This window comes from Zootoca vivipara, chromosome 4 (genome assembly GCF_963506605.1).
Source record: "Zootoca vivipara chromosome 4, rZooViv1.1, whole genome shotgun sequence".
NCBI classification, from domain to species: Eukaryota; Metazoa; Chordata; class Lepidosauria; order Squamata; family Lacertidae; genus Zootoca; species Zootoca vivipara.
The window spans coordinates 46595659-46620049 of record NC_083279.1 but is presented as its reverse complement, the minus strand read 5'-3'; the positions used below and the strand labels follow the sequence as shown (position 1 = coordinate 46620049).

The following is a 24391-nucleotide window of genomic DNA, read 5'->3' as shown; positions in this document are numbered from 1 at the left end:
CTGTTCAGATCCAATGCCTAAGCCAATACCACTCACATTCTGTAACCAATAAAGTTGTGGCATTTTTTTAGCCCATTAACCTAAAATACTTGTGTCCATGTGTCTTATTTCATCACAAAGCGGGGAGTGGGGCCTCGACTCACAACAACATTTTAAGCCAGGGAGCTGAGAGTCATCAGCTATTACATCAGATTTGAGATGCCTTTGTTGTAAAAGCTGTAAAGTTTCTCCCATCACCATCCCAAAGCCATAACTAACTGTATCCCATGCAAATGGACTGGGTCCCTGTCCAGGCTGATTGTGCAAGCAATAAAGCCAAAAACAAATATGAAAGGAGCATAATGCACTTGACTCCTTGAAGCAAATGCATGATGGCAGCAGCAAGCTGGTGTTCCGTGCATTTTCCCTATCACCCCAAGGAGAGCGCCCATGAACTGACTCTGCGTGGTTATTCCCCCATAACAGATACAATAAAGACACAGTGATCTTCAATCTCTCTCTTTTTAAAGTATATTCCATTCAGACCTTAGTTGTACAGCTCTTCTTAAATATACCTCCTTACTTTTTATGCCTTCCCATGTAATTGGTTCCCAAAGTTTTTCCAGAATTTGTACCCAGCTTTGGAAAGAAGGAAGAGAAGGAATGACAATATTTTTAGCAATAAAATTGGAAAGCATGGTACCCAGCATCTGGAAAGTACATGACTGACCAAACCACACCAGTGTTTTAAAGGAAAGTGTTTACCATTGGCAAATCCATAAATTCAGTTGTTGGAGAGAGAAATATGAATGAAATGGACTTACAAACAACTTAGCAATCTGATGGTCTTGATGGTCTGCATTTTAATATAAATAGGACTAAAGATTAATTTTTCATTCTTCACATACCCTAACTATAATTGTTGTCTGTTATCATGTTATCAGAAGCAGTTCCTGTTGGATTTCACGATGAATACTTTGTGCTCCTTCAACAGGATATCCTTCGTTTGTCCCCATCAACACTATGATGAGCAAAGCTTTCATTCCATTCTGTGTTTGGTGATGGGTGGGTCAACAGCTGCTCCTAGCATAGGAAAGGTAACTATAGCAACAAAAGTTATCTGCATCCTCATGTATTTCCTTGTGCCCACCCCAGTCCATGCTCCTTCCCACCGAACCTCTGAAGCCACCAACCAGCTGGCAAGATAAGAGAGCTCAAAGTCTCTTGGGCCAAAACTCTCCAGTTGAATAAAATGTTGTTCAGTCGAAATCGGAGACCATCAGAAGCTAGGTTAGGAGTAGCAGATGAGTAGCAATGAGGCCTTGGCTGCATCGCCTTTGCTCTAAATGTGTGGTCAAGCTGTTGCCTCTTCTGTGCTTGAGTCTGAACTGCGGCACTTTCTTAGCAGCAACCGTTTCCCCATCTGCAGGTCCCCGGGTCAAACTCAGCTACAGTTTTGGCCGAACTTTTTTGGGACTTGATAAATGCAATGTCTGCATTGGAACATCCATTTGCAAGAAGTTCTTTAAAGAAGAAATAAGGTCAGACTCTCCGTATCATGTTTGGGGTGGGGACAAAGGGAAGTGGAAGTCTAGCTCTTTTAATATTGCCAACTGCTTGGGGTGGGGTGGGGGCCGCTGGGAGGATGAGCTCATGCATGTAATTTGTCACCAGTTCATATCTGCTCTATATGTACTTGTCAGTAGTGAATATCACCTTTACAGCCATCATAGTAAATCCCCACATCATCACCCTGCGTAATTTGAAGTGCAATCCTATGCCCACTTATTTGGAAGTAAATCTCACTGAACTCAATGCATGCATTCTCTTTCACAGGCTTCCACTGTTAAGTTGTCAAATGACTAACCTGTCTCAGAATCATTTTGCACCAATACTGTTTTCAGGAGCTCTTTGCTTATAGGCAGCTGTTAAAAAGTTGCTTCTGAAATATTGTTGTTGTTGTTGTTGTTATTGTTATTATTATTATTATTATTATTATTATTATTATTATTATTATATTTCTTACCCCCTCCTTTCACCACGAGGTCACAGGGTGGGTTACAGCAATTACATATAATTTTTTGAAAACAAATACTTTTTTAAATACAGTTAAAACAGATTACAATCCTAAAATACACATCTCAGGTGCCAAATGTCAGGGTCAAGAGGTAAGCAAGGAATAAATTTTAACCGCTACATTTTAAAATATGAGTGCAACCACCACCAAGAATATGCATAAATACATCTTGGCTGTGTATAGTGAATCTGCTGCACTTCATTCATGTCAGGAAAGGTGTTAGAAATGGGATTCATGTCACTAGTTCTAGAAAAGTTAAATTCATTTTGATTCCTATTTACTCCTCATAAGCTTTAGAAGCAGCTTGCAGCTTTATTCTGTTCTTGTTTTTTTTTTTAAAAAAAAAAAGCAGTATAGGCTAAAATATTGTAATTCCAATATACCAGAAACCCCAAGTAGCAACAGAGCTACTAAATAAAATCTATGTCATTTGCCTACCAGACCCAAATGCCTTTCCTGAATAAACAGTTTTGGTGGTGCTGTGGTCTAAACCACAGAGCCAAGGGCTTGCTGATCAGAAGGTCGGCGGTTCAAATCCCCACAACGGGGTGTGCTCCCGTTGTTAAATCCCTGCTCCTGCCAACCTAGCAGTTCGAAAGCACAAAGTGCAAGTAGATAAATAGGTAAACAGGCAGGAAGGTAAACGGCGTTTCCGTGTGCTGCTCTGGTTTCACCAGAAGCGGCTTTGTCATGCTGGCCAAATGACCCAGAAGCTGTCTCTGGACAAACGCTGGCTTCCTCGGCCAGTAAAGCGAGATGAGTGCCGCAACCCCAGACTCATCAGCGACTGGACCTAACGGTCAGGGGTCCCTTTACCTTTACCGTTAACCTTCTAAAAGTCAGGAGGACACCGGCTGCAGAGAGGGCTTGGGTTCTTTCAGCCAACTGCTGACCCTCTGGTGGTGGAGGCATGCAAGCAGGGCCTCACCTCAATATCACCTTAAGGCACAAGGGGAATATACAGCAGCAGCAGCAGCAGGAGGAGGAGGAGGAGGAGGAGCAAGCAGGGCTCAGGCTACATAGCACTTCAAAATGTCAAACCCAGCTCATAATAGGAGCTCTACTTTAGGTGGGCTGCGCCGAAGGATTTATTTTTCTTTACATTATCAAAATTGACTGAAGCATGAAGGAGGCTCAAGCATTTTCATCTTGCCAGGATTTTGTTAAGCATGTCAGGGACAATTGTCAAACATAAATATTCTTCTAGTGAGAGTAAAACATCTACACAAGCCATTATCATAATCATTAGATCTATTTCAGATTCACAAAGCAGAGATAGCCAAGATAAAAAGTTATTAAGGTAGATGACAGCAGGTAAAGAGTTTTAAAAGGACCGAGTTCACTCTCTTCTAATATGATTTATATATGGAAAGGTGCTTTTAAAGAATTGGCAGCATGGTGGTGAAAAAACTGCTATATTAATAAATTATAGTTTTAACGCACCACTAGTTATATTATTACTATTACACCAAACAGAGTCAAATTACATTTTTAGGTATCTGCTTCTATATAAAATATACTTCACTAAAGCAATAAAAAGCCTTGGTGGAGTTGCTATAAAAGACTCATTTCGCATTTTACATTTATATTTAAACCACTAAAATGCCTATCATTATGACAGGGGGGGGGGCGTGACTCTGGAGGAAAGACCTATAGATTGCAAGAACCCTGGCAATGTGCAGAATATCTCTACACCCTGCATATTTTTGCTAGTACACATGGGAGAGAAAGTAAAGAGTTCATTAAGAACTACTCAGGAGTCTTCGTCCACTCTTCGTCTGGTGTGAATTTGGAGACAAACTGGACTTATTTATTGATTTAGTGACACATAACCCACCCTTCTAGTACTTTTGCAGAGTAGCTTACAACAACTAAAACACAACATCCCCATAATAAAACACAACACAAAATAATATCTATCTATGAATGAAATCAGACCCAACAGACATAAGCCACAAACAACGTTCATCATATAAAACATCATCTCCTGAAAAGTTTTCACCAGCTGGTGGACAGTTGCCAAGGAGGTGGGCAAACAAACCTTAAAGGGCAAAGTTTTCTATATTATGGTTTGGCTCTGCGTAATATGTATAATGTCTGGAGAGTAAGAGCTCCACATTAAGGAAAGTATACAGAAGAGCAGAACAACAACAACAACAACAACAACAACAACAACAACAACAACAACAACAACAACAGAATCGGTGCCTTGGGCACAAGCTAACCTAAATCTGCCCATCACCACATCACCCATCCCACCCCATCCTGTTTCTCTTTATGGCTGAGGAAGGTGGGTGCCTTTCCTGGCATCGTTGACTAGCAGTTAGGCAGAGACGCAAAGGAGTATTTTGGATGAAACTGGAGATCTGATATATTATTTGTACTAAGAGGATACTTAGGGACCCTGTTAATTAAAGTGCAGACCAGCAGTTTTTAAAATAGTCATCATTCACACTGAATTACCTCAGAAACAACTTAGCAGGGATTTATCAATGCTCTCCTGAGTAATGATAAATAAGCTTTCCTGAAAGGCAACTTGCCTGCTTGCACTGCGAGTCAACCTAATAAGTGTAGCCAGTACTCCACATAAAATGAGTGTGCCCATGGTATGCTGCACTCCTACTCCCTCCAACACAGCCAGCATGCTCAATGGTTAGGGATGCTGGGAGTTGTAGTCTGCAACATCTGAAGGGTGCCACATTGACGGTCCCTGTTATGGAGTTTTTTCGCAGCTCATGGTCTTACTTTGCTCATTCGGATTAGCACTTTGCTACAGCTTCTTCACTGGATGGAAGGGTTTAATAGCAAACAGCTACCGTTGCAGGTGCAGGGGTGGGGAAGGGAGATGCTGAATACACCCCCACCCCACCCCAAAAAAGAGAAATCCACCATGAGTGGACCATAGGTATACTTTGCTTATTTCACTTCAGGCTGTAGTAGATTCTGCTGATTCTGAATATATCAGAACCATTCTGAATGAAACGTATCATTCATTCTAAGAAGTGGTAATTCATACCTGTTCTGTTATAATGCATCTCCTCTTTTCTTATCTTTGTCTGGATTAACTCTCATTAGCAAAATGGAATTACTAGCTCCCCACCCTGTTGAGTAATGAGTACTGGTCTATGTGGCAATATTGCTTTTAAAGCCTGTGATTAAATAACTTGATGTAAGAGTGAACTGCTATTCCAGCAACGCCCATGATAAGCATTTACAAAGCATGCCAGGTAATTGGTGAACTGGTTAAATGCAGATAGAGTCATGTTCCCAGAGCCTTTTACCTTTGCCTTACAGGTTTCCGGATGAAGACATCCGTTTGGGTTAATTTATGTTCTTGTTTCTACTGAGTGTTAATGATAGAATGCAGCACTTTTAATTGATTGCAAGGAACAATGGCAATTATGAATCACTTGCATACAAACCACTTCACATCCTTCATAAAATTTGTCCTCAAAGGAACTCTGTTAGGCTTGCCTTGGAAATTCCCATTTCATAGTTGGAGAACTTAGGCCAAGAAGGAGGCTGCCTCAGGTTTCACGGCTGAACAGGGGGCTTCACCCCAGCACCACTCTCTCAATACCAATTTGCCAATTTACAATGTTCATTGGCATTGCAAATGCCTCTCCTCCGTCTCCCTTGCATGAGCAACCATCAGATACTAAAATAAATAAAGTAAAGTAAAAATGCCCCTCAGATTTCCTGAGTCCTCAAATGAAAACACAACTTTGAATTCTCAAAGCTGACAAAAGACTGCTGCCCAGATTGTTTTTTACTCCCTCCTGCACTTGTGCCTGAGGTGCACAAATGTAGCAGGCAAGGCTCTTCCATCTTTGCAACTCCACACCAAGTTAGGCAAAGCATCACTTTTCAAAAATTCTGCATGTCAGGTTGCTGTCAAAGTGAAAGGAGCAGAGTCAGTAAAAGGAAAAAAAGTGCTGAATATCTCGTCATTTAACAGTTACTCAGGTTGCATTCAGACAGCACTTTATTTTGCTTTCACAAGTTACCTGATAACTTCCATATTTTATGTGATCTTTCACACGATACAAAAAAAAGCCACTGCTGAAAAGCTAGTGGAAGTCTAGCACTCATGTCCAGAAAATTGTGGGAGTTCTGCGTTCTAATTTCATACAATGAAATTTGGTACGGTACCCGACCTAGGGTTCTTTCTCACCGTTTAAAATTTAACACAACATGGTGTTATATCAATCAAAACATTGCAGTTATACAATGCAGTGTAAAAGGAATATTAGAATCCAGGACAGAAACACTAGTGTTGTAATCAGGAAAACTAACACAACAATCCCCACATCTGAATGCAGCCATTGTGTCAGCAGTGTCTGCAGAGGAAGGACTTGGAGGAAAAGGAAATGGCTTGAAAAATAGATGAGGGAGGGGATTGCGTGGACAGGCAGAGATCCCCCCAACCCCAACCCCCAATCCTTAGTGGAATAATGACTCATGACAACGTGCTATGGGATTAAAATTGGCCACAACTTCATTAAAGATTCAGATGTAGGGAGACCTTGGTTTAGGCCAGTGATGGCGAACCTGTGACACGCAGAGCCCTCGCTGCTGGCACACGCCCCATCGGCCCATTCACGTTGTTGTTGTTGTTGTTGTTGTTGTTGTTGTTGTTGTTGTTGTTGTTGTTGTTGTTGTTGTTTCCCCCATTTGTTCTCCCACTCCTCCTACAGCTTGTCTCCACTACAGCTTGTCTCCACTGTTAAAACCCGGATCCTTTTGTTGTTGTTGTTGTTGCTGCTGCTGCTGGTAGCCAGAGATCGTTTTTTAACCCTTTCTGTGCTGTTTTTTCTGGCGCTTTGGCAGACTATGATTGGGTGTAACAGTGTTCGTTTTTTAACCTGTTCTGTGCTGGTTTTGTTGGCGCTTTGGCAGACTATGTCGGTGTTGTGTGTTAGTTCCAGCGAAGGTATTATTCATCATTTATTTCTGTTCTCTTTCCCCCCCCCCAAAAAAAGCGCAGCAGCTTTGGGGCATCCCCCCCAAAAGCAAATCAACTTATACACACACACCCCAAAAAAACCCTCCAAAACTTTGGTCAGCAGCTCCCTCCAAAAAGCTCTACAACTCTGGGCACTTTGTGATAAATAAGGGGTTTTTGGTTTGTTTTGGTTAAATAATTAGTTTTTGGTTTATTAAATACAGTTATATATTACAATTATACATTTTTGTTATTTAAACTATAAATATTGTGAAATTATGGGGTTTTTTTCCTCGAAGTGACACACCACCCATGTTATGCTCGGTTTTTTGGCAAATTTTGACACACCAAGCTCAAAAGGTTGCCCATCACTGGTTTAGGCGTTGGGCGTTTATCCCTCCTAGTCCCCAGCTGGGGATCTGGGGAACAGCTGGGGAGACCACTGACAGCCTCTCGGCGTATGGCCAATGACTCCCCTCAAAACAACCCCTTTAATGGGGAACCCTGGGGTCGCTGCTGCAGGGGGGGCGTGGCTCACCGCTTCATGCCCCTCCCCAATTTAGGGAAGATAGACTAAAGGATTCCGCCCAAGGCCTGAAACCGCCAAAATTGTGATGTTTTGCTATGGGAAAAGCAAAACCTGCCAATGCAGGGAAATTCCTTCCTGGTCCTTTAACAGCAACCAATGATGTAGCAGCACCCACATACCTGTGGAGAAGAGGTTAACCTGCAAAAGAAGGCATAACTGAGGGAGGGCAGGGTGGGAGAAGCTCTGGAGCCGACTGAGGGCTCCCAGGTAAGTGCCACCCTCTATTGTGTGGGCAGGGCAGTCCCGCCCTACCTGGCCAACTCCCCTTGCAACCCACCCCTCCCCCGCCGCTGGGATTGGTTAACTGTCTGAGGTTAGGCGGGAACCTCCAGGTATCCAGCGTGGGAGGGGGCAAAGCCAGGTTGTATTTTAGGGAACCTCATAGGATCAGGGGGCGGGTGGGCTGCGCACGACCACGCAAAAAACGCCCCCCCCCATTTGATGTGGGGAGTGGTCATTATTTCTGTTTAAGGCTGTGGTAGATTCCTTGCAAGTCAGGCCATGTAAATGGTTCCTCTCCAATTTATCCTGTCATCTTGCCTGTGAGGTATTCTAGGCTGAGCAATAGTGACTTGCCCAAGGGCACTCAGTCAGTTTCATAGCTAATTTGGGATGTGAATACAGGTCTTCATAGTTGAAGGCAAGTGCTCTATCTCCTACACCACAATGATTTCCTGTGTTCCATGAGTAGTAGTAGAAGAAGAGTTTGGATTTGATATCCCGCTTTATCACTACCCTAAGGAGTCTCAAAGTGGCTAATATTCCCCTTTCCCTTCCTCCCCCACAACAAACACTCTGTGAGGTGAGTGGGGCTGAGAGATGTCAGAGAAGTGTGACTAGCCCAAGGTCACCCAGCAGCTGCATGTGGAAGAGCGGAGACGCGAACCCGGTTTCCCAATTATGAGTCTACCGCTCTTAACCACTACATCACACTGGCTCTCCTGTAATTTCGTTGTTTCCGCAAGGGGACAATGACAATATAGATATCTTATGGAACACAGTGGGACTTACTTCTGAGCAAACGTGCAGAGGATTACACCGTCCCTGTGATCATTCACAAATCTAACTTGCCAATTCAACCTTCTCCCAAACTCAGAGGAGATAAAGGATTAGATTTCATTCAGTTTTGTAGAGGAGAAATGAAATCAATTTTAAGATAGTCATGCTCAAACCACACACTCTGAAGGGATTCTACTAGAATCAGTTTTAAAGCAAGGGATTCTGTGCCTAAAACTGTATGCATCTCTCAAGACCCAATTTCTCAAGATCCAAAGCAAGATATGCATGTTCATTTTTAAAATTAAATTTATGCAAGGGGGAGGGAGGCAAGTTTTAAAGCATGGAATCTAGTTTTGCTTTGTTGATGGATCTGCATGAGCTTGCATTCTAACCCAGCTGTAACCCAAACAATCTTGCCAGACTGTCTTCAGCTCTCAGTGATTAACATTAAATTCATGATGGGGTTAGATAAGGATATTTTTTCTATATTCACATGGAAAATTGGAACAATTGGGAAATTTTCTTGAATGCCTGCCATTAGACTAAATAAAGAAGAAGTTCATGAGGAGTCAACATTATTTGAATGTTTTATCTATGCATCTGCTGCCCCGGGCCCCTTTGCGAGGCAGGGTGCGATAAAAATGGGATAAATTGTAATAACAAAGAATAATTCTTATATAAAATAGCTTGAAGGAGAGAGAAGAAAGTGTTTGTGTACATGCCCTCACACCGTGTACATGCACACAACTGATTGAGGGGCATAATGAAACAAGAGAATCCTGAATTGGCTACATTTGCTTCCTCAGGAAAAGCAGGAAAAAAGGAGAAGGCTCCCTCTCATAAACAATAGCAACAGAGAGAGGGAAGCCTCAGAAATAACATGCGTAAAAGGCCAAAAAGTGTGCTGTCATGAACTACATCTGATCAAAGCAGTGAATGTCACAAATATTAGCTGAGCATGTGACTGTTTCCAGTTGTCTAGGTATTTTGCAGTCAGAAGAATGGAACAGTCTCCCTCGGGAGGTTGTGGACTCTCCTTCCTTGGAGGTATTTAAGCAGAGCTTGGGTGGCCATCTGACATGGATGCTTTAGCTGAGATTCCTGTATTGCAAGGGCTTGGACTAGATGACCCTTAGGGTCCCTCTTCCAACTTAACAATTCTATGATTTATGATTCTATGAAGACATAGGCGGTTCTCCCTTTTCAATTGCACAAAGGAACTTAGTGTCTGTTTCTTGTGCCCAATTATCATCATTGCCAGATTTGTATTAGGAAGGGTTACTGACTGAACGCTTTTATCCTGACCCCTCGCCCTAGTCAACAAGGCTGGTGGTTAGTCTTCCATCTACTCTCAGAAACAGCCCTCCTAGTACCGTATATTGTTTTTGAGACAGAAATAGTAGCAAGCTTTAAACACCTCTGGAAGACCCATCAATTTAAGCAGGTTCTTCCCTGGCCTATAAGATTCACCACACTGCTCCGTTTGGTTGTTGTTATATAACTGAATGTTTTATTGATGTTGTCTCTGTTTTTACCGATGCATTTCTTTGCATTTTGGTTATATGCATATATAGATTTTTTTAAAAAAATAATCTTATCGTGCTTTATGTAAACTAGGAATTTTTTATATCAAGGGGTATGTAAATATATTATTATTACAACAGACATTTAGATGTTATAGTGATTTCTTCTGTCTGTTTTATAAGCACCCCTTCTGTGGCTGCTTTCCAGTTTAACTTCACTCCTGGATATTATTGTGTGGAATTGGAGTGGAGGGGGAATAAGTGATAGCTTAATCCAGTTTCAAAGAATAGAGCCTGCTTGATAAAGGCTTTGTGCCCTAATAAACAGTGGATACTACTTAGTCCACCTTATAGATCTGTTTTGGAATTCTACCTGGAAATGTGAGAATTTGGCAGGCACCGCGGTCTGCTGCTGCTTAGCTGGGCTAAGGTGGATTAACAACATTGCATGTCTTGATTTGATGGCAGGTTTGACAGCTGGCTTTCTTCCAGTTTAAAACTCCCTCCCAGCTACCTCTCCTACTACTCTGGGAACTACTCAGATGACACCATAAGTTGGCGGCCAGTGGATCTCTCCAGATTAACCACAAAATACCAGCACGACCAAGCAGACAAGAGGATTTGCACTTTTCTTACCCACACAAAAAGCTGCAGCATCGAGCGAGTCTTGTGGAAAACAGAGAGATTCCAGAAATGGCTAAAAACAAAACGCCTCACCCCTAACCTGGTCCAGGTTGGTATACAGGGCCCTGAGATATGGAATTTACACAACAGAGTGTGTCACAGGAGTAAAGTGTTTTATTTTTATGGGATCTGGTTCTCTCGTATACACCCCACCCCAACACACACACACGCACACGCACACACCATACATCACAAAGAAATCACTTGTAATTTGCTGGATCTGGCTCAGTTTCTACTAGTTTTCTTCACTGCTTGGATATAGAAGGAAGCCATATACACACACCACAGTCACACCTGATGGGGTGTATACCACCACTTAGTAAAAGCCATCCATAATATTGTGCAAAGTGGTGAAGAAAATCTTGCCACACCCCTGTACCTGATCAGAAACCAAATCAAGGAAAGATTCTCTTCACGCACGCACACTATCTGAACCGGTCATCTGCACGCAAACTGCAAACACGTCAGAAAATAATTATTCACCTTAGCCTCTTGAATCTGTATGGTATGGAAAATCAAGCAAGAGTTTGGCAGTCCCTTAGAGAGACGAACAAATTTATCATGACATAAGTTCCCGTGGACTGCAATATGCCATGGATTTGCTTTTGTTTTTGTTACTTCCTCTTACGTTCCCACCGACTGCCATCTTTGAAGGCTAGCCATTGTTCAGCGCTTACCTCCTAAACTGAATAAGCTAATGTGGGGTGACAGGGTTATGAATTTGGGGCCAGGCATGTTGGAACAAGCTGGTGACTGATCTCTTCCAATCTGGGAGAAAACGCCTATTGCATACAAAGCTTCAGCAAACGTAGCAACCTGATCTTTACTCTTTTAGACCCATCCCTGCTAGGTGCTGGTGCTGGTGCCAGTGACTTTTCTAAAGGGCAACCAAAGCATCACTTGCTGCTCAGCTGGTGCCAATGTCTGTGGGTGTGTTGTGTCAAGGTAGGGCAGTGTCGGGTTGTGTGCCCCCCCCCCCGAGATTCTTGCAGACACAGCCACCCTACAGAAGAAACTTGTTATCCTCCTAGAGTATCAGGCACACTCTGGTGGCCTCATGCCCAGAGGCAGGCACCAGCCCAGCACTCTGAAGTGTCTTTCATCTCTCTCACCCAACTATAGTGATGCATGTCATGCGAGAGGAAGTCTGTTGGCCTTTTTACTGAATTCCTTCTGAGTCATGTAGGTTGAGTGAAGAGATAAATCTCATCTTCTGGCCGTAGTTCCTGCTGTTTCGGGACAGTTGCTGGGCAGTTGCTGTCTCCAAGGAACAGGAGCAAAAGGCCAAGAATTGGGGGGAGGCAAACAACAAAACAGCAGCAAAGCACACCAGCAGCATTAAAGAGCAAAAGGAAGGAAGGAAGGAAAATGGAAGCAACAGCAATGAGCAATCAGCATTGGCTACCCAGAACTCTTTGATGGGGGAAATGTACTGTGGATACTTTATATAGTGTATATGCAGCAGTGGCCATCTTACCCTCAAACACAGGATGCTGGTGTTGTTGTTGTTGTTGTTGAATTGTGGAGAAAGATGCTGACCACTAGTTGCACCAGAGAGGCTTCTCACATTGGGTCAGCATATAAATGGTGCTGGTGTTACAGCTTTCAGTTCACCTAATTTTCAGAAGCAGGAATCATCTATTTAAGTAACTGAGATGTTTTGCCAAAAGAGGGGTCATAGGATGGGCTCTTTAGAAACTTTGTGTCTCTTACTTGATTCCATCAAACAAATGCTGGCCTGTTTTGTTCTTTCCTTCTTCATCCCACAGAGCTGCTACAGTTAGGCATGTTCTTGGGTAGGAATAACATTCCAGTCCTTAGGACAGAGCAAGCTCCACAGCACCCACCTGCATAGCCAATGGCAGATTCAAAGAAACAGAGGCTGGTTTTCTATCATATGACTGAGATGCTCAGAGTGCAAACAAGCAAAGGTGTTAAACAAAGGCACTGGCATGGCTTCCTACCTTACCACTCACAAAATAGATATGAGACTTTGAAAAGATACAACCTCCCTCACCCATCAAACATTTTCATGATCTAAAAGAAATATCCTTTGCCAGATCAGAAAAAAATAGCTCACTTTCTAATATCTGAGGGATTTTTCAAGGGAAATTCCAAATGATATAATAATAATAATAATAATAATAATTACATACTACTTAGCATTGACAAAGCAAACTCAAAAAGATTTACAACGATTAAAACCAAAATTAAATGCAAAATCTTCTGAGGCCCTTCTTCGTGTGCCATCTCCTTGAGAGGTCCAGAGGGTGGCAACACGAGAACGGGCCTTCTTTGCAGTGGCTCATCTGTGGAATGCTCTCCCCAGGGAAGTTTGCCTGGCACCTTCATTATACACATTTAGGCGCAAGGCAAAAATGTCCCTTTTTAACAGGCCTTTGGTTGATCTGATTGACATCCTATGGCCTATGCCCTTTTAAAATGTGGCTTTTTGGGGAGGGGGTTATTGTGTTGTTGTTTTTATTTTTATTATATATTTTGGTTTTGTTCTGTGAACTGCCCTGAGACCTCTGGGTATAGGGTGGTATATTATTATTATTATTATTATTATTATTATTAGTAGTAGTAGTAGTAGTAGGGAAAGCTTGAGCAAACAGGTGCATTTCCAAGAAAATCTGGAATCACAAACAGTTGTTACCTTCCAGATGTGAGGAGGGAGGGCATTCTAGACATAGGCATCAGTATGGAGAAACTTCTCAGGGAGGTATGCCAGACACCCACCAAATACAAGTCACATCCACTGAGAGGGTTTTAAAATTATTTTTACTTTTTGAGCCAGCTTAGTCATTTATTGACCCTTTCTCCCTCAGTATCTGACCCACATAAAGACACTTAAGTATAAGCAAGCCCATATTTTTGCTACTATTATCAGAAAAGTAGACAACTGATATATTGTACAAGCCAAATAGCTTTTTAAATGAAAGATAAGCGGCTCTAACAGAGATATCAATATAACCAAATTTCCCACAAGGGAGGCCTCATCACCTACAACAAATTAAAATAACACAAGATGAATGAAGAACAAAACAAAAGCATGGACACTTTACACAGTTACCTGGAAGTAGTCCTCTGCACTCCTGCCCACCTAGCAGTTCGAAAGCATATCAAAGTGCAAGTAGATAAATAGGGACCGCTCCGGCGGGAAGGTAAACGGCGTTTCCGTGCGCTGCTCTGGTTCGCCAGAAGCGGCTTTGTCATGCTGGCCACATGACCCGGAAGCTGTCTGCGGACAAACGCCGGCTCCCTCGGCCTATAGAGCGAGATGAGCGCCACAACCCCAGAGTCGGACACGACTGGACCTGATGGTCAGGGGCCCCTTTACCTTTACTAGTCCTCTGCAACTCAATAGAGCTAACTTCTGAGCAGGCAAACATAGGCTTGCACCGCCAGCTCTATCTTTCCAGCTTGTAAATCAAGGAGAGCATCACTGTGAAGAAAAGGCCCCGGCCTGCCTGAACAGAGAAGTGCTTTAATCTAGAACCTCACATTTCCCTTTCCCCTCAAAATCCCCTGTGCTACCCCAAGATTTAAAACGGTTTGATTTCCAGCCCCCACAGGTCCTCTCCCTTACTCCACAAGATGGCAGCATGAGCTTCGTTGGCAAAACAGAACTGCAGCTGTGCAAGAAGTATGGGGAATCCCCCTCTAGCAAGCAACCAAGATTTCCTAGTATTATGAGCATGTAGGTTCACAACAGTAGACTTCCATTGCTTTAACACGAGGGCCATAGCCAACTTTTTATTCAGAAAATGTAGGGGTGTTTCAGTAGAAAAAGTGACATGGCATATATTCGCTGCCTCCTTCTACACTAGGGCAAGCTTCACATTGCTCCAAGTAGCTTCTGACAGAAGTTTACCACAGCGAGGTGCCTCCCCTCTCTCTACTCCCTTCTCTCCCCTTGTTCAGTTTGGATGAAACCCAATCTCTGCTGGCTGCCTTGTGCCACACAAATATCTCCCAGAGTGCAAAATCTTTTATGCATACTGTACTTTCCATTTGAGCACTCCCTAGAGCGTTGGAGTTGAGCCAATTTCTCTCACAGGCTAAAGTTTCCTCTCTGTGTTGAAGGCGCCTGCCGAACTTCTAAGTAGGCTCGGCATTTGCTGGGAACTCAAACTCATGGTGCCAGACGGAAAAATCAGTCAGAACTGGGGATAGCCACACACTAGATAAAGTTTAGGGTTTTTATTTTGGTATAACTTTTTAATTGGCACAATAGCTTTTTCTCTACTTGCTCCAGTTATTTATATGCACTTGATTTCAACAAAATAATGCTACATATCCAGCTGGAAGAAGACCGGCTTTGTTACCAACACTCATTTTTCTTTCCTGGCTTTGGCTACCATTTTACTTGACTACCGTGAGTACTGAAACACTGGATCTATTAGCAGACTTTTGCAAAATATTGGCAAAATATACTGCTATGTAGTCAATGTTCTGGGAAAAGGAATTGCACATTTTGAAGCTCAGTCTTCCAAATAAAATTATTCCAATGTTTATTTATATTTATAACCCATTCTGTTCCAGAGGCTCAGTGCAGGTAATCTCAGAGGGATTATTTGTTTGTTTGTTTGATTCAATTCCATTTATGGATCATTTCCCATGAAATATGCTGAAGCAATTTCACAGTAAACAAGAAACCTATCGACAATTAAAAAAAACAAACCAATTACAGTATGTGTTAAAACCTTTTTTTTAAAAAAAAAAAATCCATATATAAAAACAAAAAATAATAATATGTAGAAACAATTTCAAATCCAACAAAGATACAGGTGGGAATAAGTATTCAAATTCAATACAGGCTGGGAGAAATAGTGTCCACTTCAGGCTTGGCGAAGTCCTGTGAGAACTTGGGCTGGATGCCAACCATGGAGTATTTGGCTGGGCAGTGACTTCTACTGCCTGTCTGTTCATTGCCACAAGTGCTGGCTGGGTAGTCACTAGACATAGGCTGCATCTAGACACATCAAAGAAGGGTTTCAGTTAAACACGTTTTAAACTTTGTATGAGAAATCATGTTGTCAAAAGCAGAACTCCACACCACCACCTGGTGCCACAGTGTTATAATGCATATACAGTCAAACCTTGGTTGTCGAACGTAATCCATTCCGGAAGCCTGTTCAGTTTCCAAAATGGTCGACAACCAAGGCAAGGCTTCCGATTGGTTGCAGGAGCTTCCTGCACTCAAGCAGAAGCCGCATTGGACGTTTGGCTTCCGAAAAACGTTCAAAAACCCAAAACACTTACTTCTGGGTTTTTGGCGTTCAGGAGCCGAAATGTTCCAAAATGGGGGCATTTGGGAAGTGAGGTTTGACTGTACGACACTTTTTCTTTACCAATCTAGCTGAGTCCTTAATCCCACCCACCCACCCCAGTACATTAAAACCAAGCTGGGGGGGGGGAATGTTAATACATACCACCCAGTTGTTGTTGTTGTTGTTGTTGTTGTTGTTGTTGTTGTTGTTGTTACCCACAGCAGAAAATAGGCATTGATACCCTTGCCTAACCCAGTAATCCTCTTTCATTGACAGGCTAAGCAACTGCAAATAACACATTTCAAAGAACAGTATCTCTAAAGTACACTTACTCCCACTGCTGCATCAAGGTAGTTGTACTCCCTTGACGGCTGTGTCTTCCCGTATGTAGTTTTGGATACAGAGGAGACCTGACAGAAGTTATTGGGCTCAAGTAATTTTCTTTTATAGTGCAAAGAGTTATGACAAGCCTTAACATACTTGAATCAAAATGACAGACCATGAAATAATGTTTTTCACTTTACGCCGCCTGCCCTGTCTGACCCAGCTATCAATTGAGTGGCCTGCCACAATGATTATTTCGTCTGTCACAATGAAAATCTTTATTGCAAACTACAAATGCTCATTTGCTGAAAAGCCTTGCCTGCCCCAGAGACAACCTCGATTTAACTTTGTGCTTACCGTATATGCAACTCTGAATGGAACACAGCAGCCTATACAGGAATAAGTTCCAGGTTATGTTACTTGCATTTCAGTTCCAAATAAACTTCTGTTTAATGCCTGGAATTATCAAAAATGTGAGGTTTTCTTTTGATTCTTGGTTTGGAGGGATGCTTTTTTTTAAAGCATTTTGAGTTATATCCAATGGACTCAAGTTAGTCCTGTCCATTAATTGTAGAGAGTCCATAGCTGCCAAGTTTTCCCTTTTCTCGCGAGGAAGCCTATTCAGCATAAGGGAAAATCCCTTAAAATAAGGGATAACTTGGCAGCTATGAGAGAGTCTACTTGGAGTATGACTAACATTGAATTCAATCCTACTATCTTAAGTCTTTTTTCCTAATATTAATGGGGGAAGGAGGAGTTGTGGTACAGACGGACAATGGCCACCACTTTAATTTTCTTTTAAAATACCCTGTTTCTCATATTTTAAGGCATCCCCATAAAATAAGCCATAGCAGGATTTTTAAGCATTCAAGGAATATAAGCCATACCCCGAAAATAAGACATAGTGATAGGAGCAGCAGCAATGCCGGCCGCGGCAGGAGGAGGAGGAAAAAAATAAGACATCCCTTGAAAATAAGCCATAGTGTGTTTTTTTGAGGAAAAAATAAATATAAGACGTGTCTTATAATATGAGAAACACGGTAGCCTCCCCCCCCCCAATGTTATGATAGAAGTGTTTTTAGAATTAGATCTGCTGTGGGAGTGATTTGCCATTTGATCTGAACTGAAAAGTGTAGCTACCTTTTTTTACACACCCCTCCACTATAAAGCAGGTGTGTGCACCAAGTCGAGTCAAAACAAATCAATAAATTCAACCAATTAAGTTTATTGTTCTGCTACAGTGAATCAATATATATCAACTATTCAGTCAACTGGCCAATTGTTTTGGTTACACAAACTTTGACATTTGATTTAAGCTGCTAATTACTGAAAAGAAAACCCGATCATCTAATGCTCAGTTGCAGAAGAAAAAGGGGGAAATCAATAATACATTCACACACGGCAAAATTCTCTCTAAAAAATTAGGAGGAGGCCTAGGCCAATATATGTTACAAAAAGCAACATCAACTTTGATGTTAACAAATAGGGAAACTCCCCCCTTTAACCTCTAGCTCCCTTTGAGCCATTCCAAATAGCTACACCAAAGGGCAGTTGTCTTATGTTGCCCTTCGGCACTCAACTCTGGTGCCTGGCCTCAGTTTCCAGCTAACTAGTTAGGAGTTGCCCCAGGTGGGCAATGCGACAGGAATAACAGGCCTATTTGCAACAGCTAGTGCATTCCAGAGACCAGGAGATCAGGAGGCCAGGGGTGCCCTAGCAGCTATACACAAACAGTTAATTGCCTCAGGCTACAACAGGCATGTCAAACCTGCGGCCCTCCAGATGTTTTGGACTACAATTCCCATCTTCCCCAACCACTGGTCCTGCTAGCTAGGGATCATGGGAGTTGTAGGCCAAAACATCTGGAGGGCCGCAGGTTTGACATGCCTGGGCTACAAGTTGTAAGGAGACGCGGGTGGCGCTGTGGGTTAAACCACTGAGCCTAGGGCTTGCCAATCAGAAGGTCGGCAGTTTCAATCCCCGCAATGGGTTTGAGCTCCCATTGCTCAGTCCCAGCTCCTGCCAACCTAGCAGTTCAAAAGCACGTCAAAGTGCAAGTAGATAAATAGGTACCGCTACAGTGGGAAGGTAAACGGCGTTTCCATGTGCTGCTCTGGTTCTCCAGAAGTGGCTTTGTCATGCTGGCCACATGACCTGGAAGCTGCACGCCGGCTCCCTCAGCCAATAACGCGAGATGAGCGCCACAACCCCAGAGTGGGTCATGACTGGACCTAATGGTCAGCGATCCCTTTACCTTTACAAGTTGTAAAAGCAACTGCAAAACCCTGAAAATATATTCATGTGTTGCCATCAAATTTTAGGAATTACAGATCTAAACAAAAAAAAATTACAAATCTATACACACTGAATCACCATCAGTGACAGTATAAAAAGGTTCTCTGAAACAAACGTTTGCACCAGCCATCTAAACAACAACAGGGCGTGAGTCTGGCGAGTCTTTGTCAAAAGAGAGTTTCAAATGGCAGGTAGCACCATTAAAAGGCTTATTGGGATTCTCATGTTCTAAGAATATGCCAGATGTCACTTTCTTGACATTTCCTGATCCCAGTTCATTCAGGGTTCTAAAGGTAAGAACCACTGCCTTGAATTCTGCCTGGAAACTAACTGGCAACTAGTGCTGTTCTTTTAGTGCTGGTTTAATTTTAGCTTTGCAGTAGGTCTCAGACAATATCTTGGCTGACACATTTTGAACTAGGGTTGCCCGGTCAGGAACACCCCAGATCCAAGTGATACAGGAGGCATTTTGTGAATTTGAACGCATATGCTAATGGAAGTACTTGATACCGATGGCAGTGCTTCTTTGTAGCTATTAGACATGGTAATATATCGCAGGACCAGTTATTTCAGAATAAATCTACTATTGTTGGGAGTTTTCACTGTGCAGTGGGATGCGATTTTCATATGGATCCATTATGAATATCATACGGTAAGCAATTTATTCATATTTCTATTATATAAACATGCATGTGCTTATGGGTTCTTTTGTATATCGCTTTTCAGCTATGATTTTAATTAAAAATAATTAAGCAGGGCCATTGAATTTCATGTGTACCTGCTTCTTCAGATGCTCTGCTTAATTATATACAGCAGTGCTAATTTATAGGGCTGGGTCCTAACCATAGAAAGGGACATACGAACCACAGGTCCATTCAATCAAAGCCCCTGCGCTATATGCAGAGAAAAAGACTGGCCCTTTCCCCTTCTCTTCTATTTAGGGTCTGAGTACACCGATGCTTCGCTGCCCTTCACAACGGCTGTTGGACCGAATAGTGCGGCGATATGCTGAAGTGGTAGATGCTGGTAGTGTCTACATGGACCATTTCACCGACCGGGATAAATTGCGCCTCCTCTACACACTCTCAGTTAATGCACATCCCATCATGTTACAGGTACAACTCCATCTGTCTTCCTGTGATGTAAATTACCACCCCATGACCCAAGTTCAAGTCATTTTGACCAGCTGGAGCTACAGTAAATTTGGTTCAAAAATAGGGATCAGTAGGTTTCATAGCCACTCTGCTGCACAGAGAATTGCAGGAGCCTAAATTTACAAGCCAAGTGGACTGGACACTTGCCTTGACAGAGATCAAGAACAACATCGTAAAATCGGAATCAATGCACACTATACTGTGACTCCCTCTCTAAGAAGCTGTGCTCAAATGAAAAATGGCAGTGGGTGGGAGTATTATTTTGTTTAGCAAAACTGTGTGGTACTTAACCACACAGGTTCTGATGAACTGAAGAGAGTCATGAAGGCCAATTCAAGCAACAGCCATACAGATCCACACCCTCTCAGTGCATACACACAGCATAGTGAATATAGGCACAGCAAGCCAGACCCTTTGAATTAGCCATTGTTAAACTCCCTGAAGTATGCAACATGAACCGAGTGACAAAAATGCACACCAGCCAATTCACAGGCCAATTCACACAGCTGGTTTCCAACGTGCACACTCTAGCCATTCAGAAAAAGAGATTAAAAAGTCAGCACAAAGTGAAGTCCCAAAGTGGGACACCATCACATAAATAGTCCCACATTTGCACTAACACATTTTGTGTCCCCTCTGTTGGGCAGATTTTCCCTGGAGCAGAAGGGTGGCCATTTCCAAAATACTTGGGGTCCTGCGGGCGGCTGATTGTCACTACCAGCACCAGACCTTTGAAGGAATTCTTTGGCTTGTCTTCTGACGTGGCAGCAGACCTAGCTCTCCAGCTCCTTGCTATCATCAATTCCATGAGGAACAATGACCTGAACTACTTACTCTACTTTACCCATGTCGATGCTGGCACATTTGGCGTTTTCAACAATGGACATCTGTTTATCCGGGATGCCAGCACACTGGGAGTCATTGACAAGCAGGAAGGTACTCAGCTTCATCTTTGAATAAGCATCTGTCACAAGAGGATAGGATGAGGCGGGGGGGGGGGGATAGATCTTTAGCTTCAAGCTTTTTGATGGTAGATCAGTTAATTAAAAGGAATGAAAGGTGGCAATCTGTATACCAATACGATTCTGTGCAACTGGAAATTAGTACATTTAGCATAACTCAAACACACACGCATGAACATTCATATTATAGCAGGAAATTGTCAGATTATCAAAATGAGCACATGTACACTCTAAATGTACCCACCTGAAGCAAAGCCAGAGTTCCAAAGAAAAGCAGGACAACTAGATGTTTAAGTCGGGGGGGGGGGGAGGAAGAGAAGTAGCTAGCTTTCAACTGGAAGAAAAAACTGAGGAAATTGCCAGGATGGGTGGTAAAACAAAAAACAAAAAAACCTATAGTCAAAGCAACTGGGGGAAACATTCTACGTGGTCCAATCCTGAGCACCTGACAAGCACAGGTAATCAGAGAGAACAAGCAGCATAAATATGGGCAGTAAACAATCAAAGCACATGAGTTTACCAAGGGTAATATGGAAACTAAAGGAAAGATACTCCAGGTTCCAGCATTTAAAAAATGGGCAACCTGCCCCGCCCATCAAGTGATCCTGGGACCAGCTATTCACTTTAATCTATTAAAAGTATGCCCAACTTCTCTGGAGAAATGTGGAGAGAAACAGAGGTTTCTGATTAAGGCCTGCTCTGTTTGCCACGCATCTTGATGGACCCCCCATCCACAAGTTCTTAGAAACAGCTAAAGCAGCCTCGAGCAGCTTTCACAAAAGGTAGACCATTTGACTGATGCTCGCATTCGCTGTACATTTTATAGCTTTTACCTGAAACCCAGTCCTACAAAGTTTAGATCTAATTTCAAAATGTAAAATCAAAGCCCAAAATGAGAAACGTTATGTACAGTCCTTCAGAGGACTGTCTCATTTCAGAGTTCAAGCGGAGTCACATGACTGAATGCTCAATATGTCCCTGTACATGGAAATATAGCATATTAGGGAGAGGACTGGGACACAACTATTCTCTCAGACATAATATGTAATATGGGCAGGGTAAATAATTATTCATCATCATTATCATCATCATCATGGAAGATCCTTGTTCTTAGACAGGCATAGGCAAACTCGGCCCTCCTGATGTTTTGGGACTACAACTCCCATCATCCCTGACCACTGGTCCTGTTAGCCAGGGAAGATGGGGGTTGTAGTCCCAAAACTTCTGGGGGGCCAAGTTTGCCTATGCCTGTTCTTAGATGGAAAGAGATGGAGGTCTCACACCTTGCCAAGGACCTGGCAGGATAAAACTTCTGTTCTTCTACACCTTTTCCCTGTGGAAGAGTCAAAAGACAAGTTGATCCATTTGTAATCCAACTGACCACCTAATCTAAATTTAAACACTGCTGAGCTGTATAAAGATAATATTTGCTCACATAAAATTGTGGCACCTGAAAGATTAGCAAATTATTACTGCATAAACCTCCATGAAGTACAGCCCACTTCATCAGATGCTCATGCCATAATAAATGTTAGTCTTTAAGATGCCCTGACATTCTTTTGTTGTTTTTGCTGCAATGCAGATTAACATGGTTCTCCTTCTGGAATTTGTTCATATGTGTTTATAATCAAAGCTTCTCATTACTTTCTGTTAGGCAAGCGGTTGATGGACGGACGACAGGAAGATAAGGACATATTCAGCTGCCTGGTTACAGACTGCCAGTCTGAGATTCCCTCCTGTAACTCCGTCAAGGATACACAAAGCCTCATCATGGTTTGCGAGGAACTTTTGCCTAAACTCTTAAAGGAAAAATTTCTGCCTCCTATCCAGGAGAAGATTGACAGAGCTCTGAGCAGGTGTTCAGACAGATTTCTAACCGACCAAGAAGTCATCAGGGCAGCTCAGGTGCTGGAAGAGATTTTGAAACCTCTGCAGACTTGTGATCCTCGTTTTGCCTACCGCTATCCCGATTGCAAATACAGAGATAAACCCTAAAAGGAAATCTTGCTGTCACTTACCTACTTCTTCTACCTTTGAAGTCAAAAGAATAGAATCATCCAGGAAATCCCCCAGTGGGAGGCAAACACTGATTTTGCCACCATTAGACATTCACTTTGCCATGATGAAACTCAGTGGTCCTGTTGACGTTGCTCTTCAAAGGCTCACAGCACCTCTATGAGCTCCTTCTTATCAGCCACCACATTCTAACTTCTCACATTTACCTTGCTTTTACAAATGCCTTCAGCAAGATCAATGCAAATCTCACAAGCTTGTTGTTTAAGAGCATGCTAAAGATGAACCAAGCCATTGTTACAATGGTGACTTTCTTTCTAGGAAGCTGCTCTCTATGGCTGCACAGACTTTGCTGACTACTTGTAGGTGATGGAATCAATTGTCCCTTTCAGGACGACATAGACATCCCTGCCCCGTTGCAGATCACTCTTCCCCCTCCTCCACTTTTGTTGGATATGTGAAACACACATGGATAGCTCCATCTTTCCAAGCTGCAAGCTTTCTGCTCCTCGTTCCCTTTCCTTCTGGGCTGAGTCAGGGAAGGCAGGGAGAGTATAAGTTGCCAGGGGCACACATGTCCCCACTAGCAAACTGCCTGTGCTTTACCTTCTTCCATTATATGTGCTTGAAATCTTGCCTTTCTTTATTCTATCTTCATACCCAGAGCCATATTTTTTTGTTCCTATGACAAATGAGCCAAGATCCTGTGGAGAGACACAGAACATTAACTGAAGGGGTTGCCCACTCACAGCAGGAGTGGGAAGGAACTTTTGCTGACACCTCTGCTCTTCTAGAAAGATAGATAAAGACCACAACCAATGTAATGGGTTACTATTGATTTAATGTGAGATGGGATGATAACAAGAGGCTCTTGCCCAGAAGGACAAGATGGAGCTAGGGTGAAGGGCTTGAAAAATGGGAGAGTCATTTAGCAATGGAAGATGGTGAATGCATAAAGAAAGGCATTATTCAAGATGATGGTTTGATGTGTGAAGGAATGGTCCAGGTATATGGAGCAATACAGAAGTCATAGGGTATGAGGCAGAAATAAAGGGAGTTGGAAAACAAATGCATTATCTGTCCTTTTATAAAATGGGCTGGGAGCTGAGCTTGGTGCCCCCATTTAAAAGGGTCATCACTGTTTGATGCTGAAAAGCATCTGGTGGGAAGGGTGGACTGTGGCAGGGTGAGGACAGGCCACCGAGGGCCCTTTCCAAGCCCCTGGGGCCCTCAGCCAGCATCTGATCTGGTCAACTGCTGAAAGCAAGTCTGACATCAGGGATGGGGAACCTGTGGTCCTCTGGAAAATGTTTTGAGACGGAATTATTACTAACCACAGATTTGTGCTTTTAAATATTTACTGTATTTGCTTTCACCTTATTCTGCAGGAAAACTAAACTGGGGTGGTGCCAAGAATAAAGTATTTGAGGGCTGGGGTTAAAAATCCAATCTAGCCTGCAGCTGTAGTGAGTTTACCACAAGCTGCCATTTTGAGTTTATCACAAGCAAATAGAAGAACTCTGTCTATCAAAAACGATACCTAGGGTGCCATATAGGGTTGCCAGACTCAA

The 24391-nt window shown here is 42.7% G+C and overlaps 1 protein-coding gene across 1 annotated transcript; it reads left to right on the top strand.

Moving 5' to 3' along the window:
• The first annotated feature begins 1094 nt into the window (after nucleotides 1–1094).
• Nucleotides 1095–24391, top strand: DIPK2B (divergent protein kinase domain 2B). Its single transcript, XM_035114893.2, has 5 exons — nucleotides 1095–1520; nucleotides 10581–10845; nucleotides 19633–19806; nucleotides 20493–20781; nucleotides 22462–24391. Exons 1-5 carry the CDS (start codon nucleotides 1294–1296, stop codon nucleotides 22800–22802), a joined length of 1296 nt encoding a protein of 431 aa, XP_034970784.2. The 5' UTR covers nucleotides 1095–1293; the 3' UTR covers nucleotides 22803–24391.

Bases quoted from the DNA above. Each gene is read 5' to 3' on its own strand.
- DIPK2B (XM_035114893.2), top strand. From the start codon at position 1,294: ATGAGGCCTTGGCTGCATCGCCTTTGCTCTAAATGTGTGGTCAAGCTG. The intron at 1,521-10,580 runs GTCAGACTCTCC...ATTTGATGGCAG, and splicing joins TTCTTTAAAGAAGAAATAAG to GTTTGACAGCTGGCTTTCTT. The intron at 19,807-20,492 runs GTACAACTCCAT...TCTGTTGGGCAG, and splicing joins CACATCCCATCATGTTACAG to ATTTTCCCTGGAGCAGAAGG.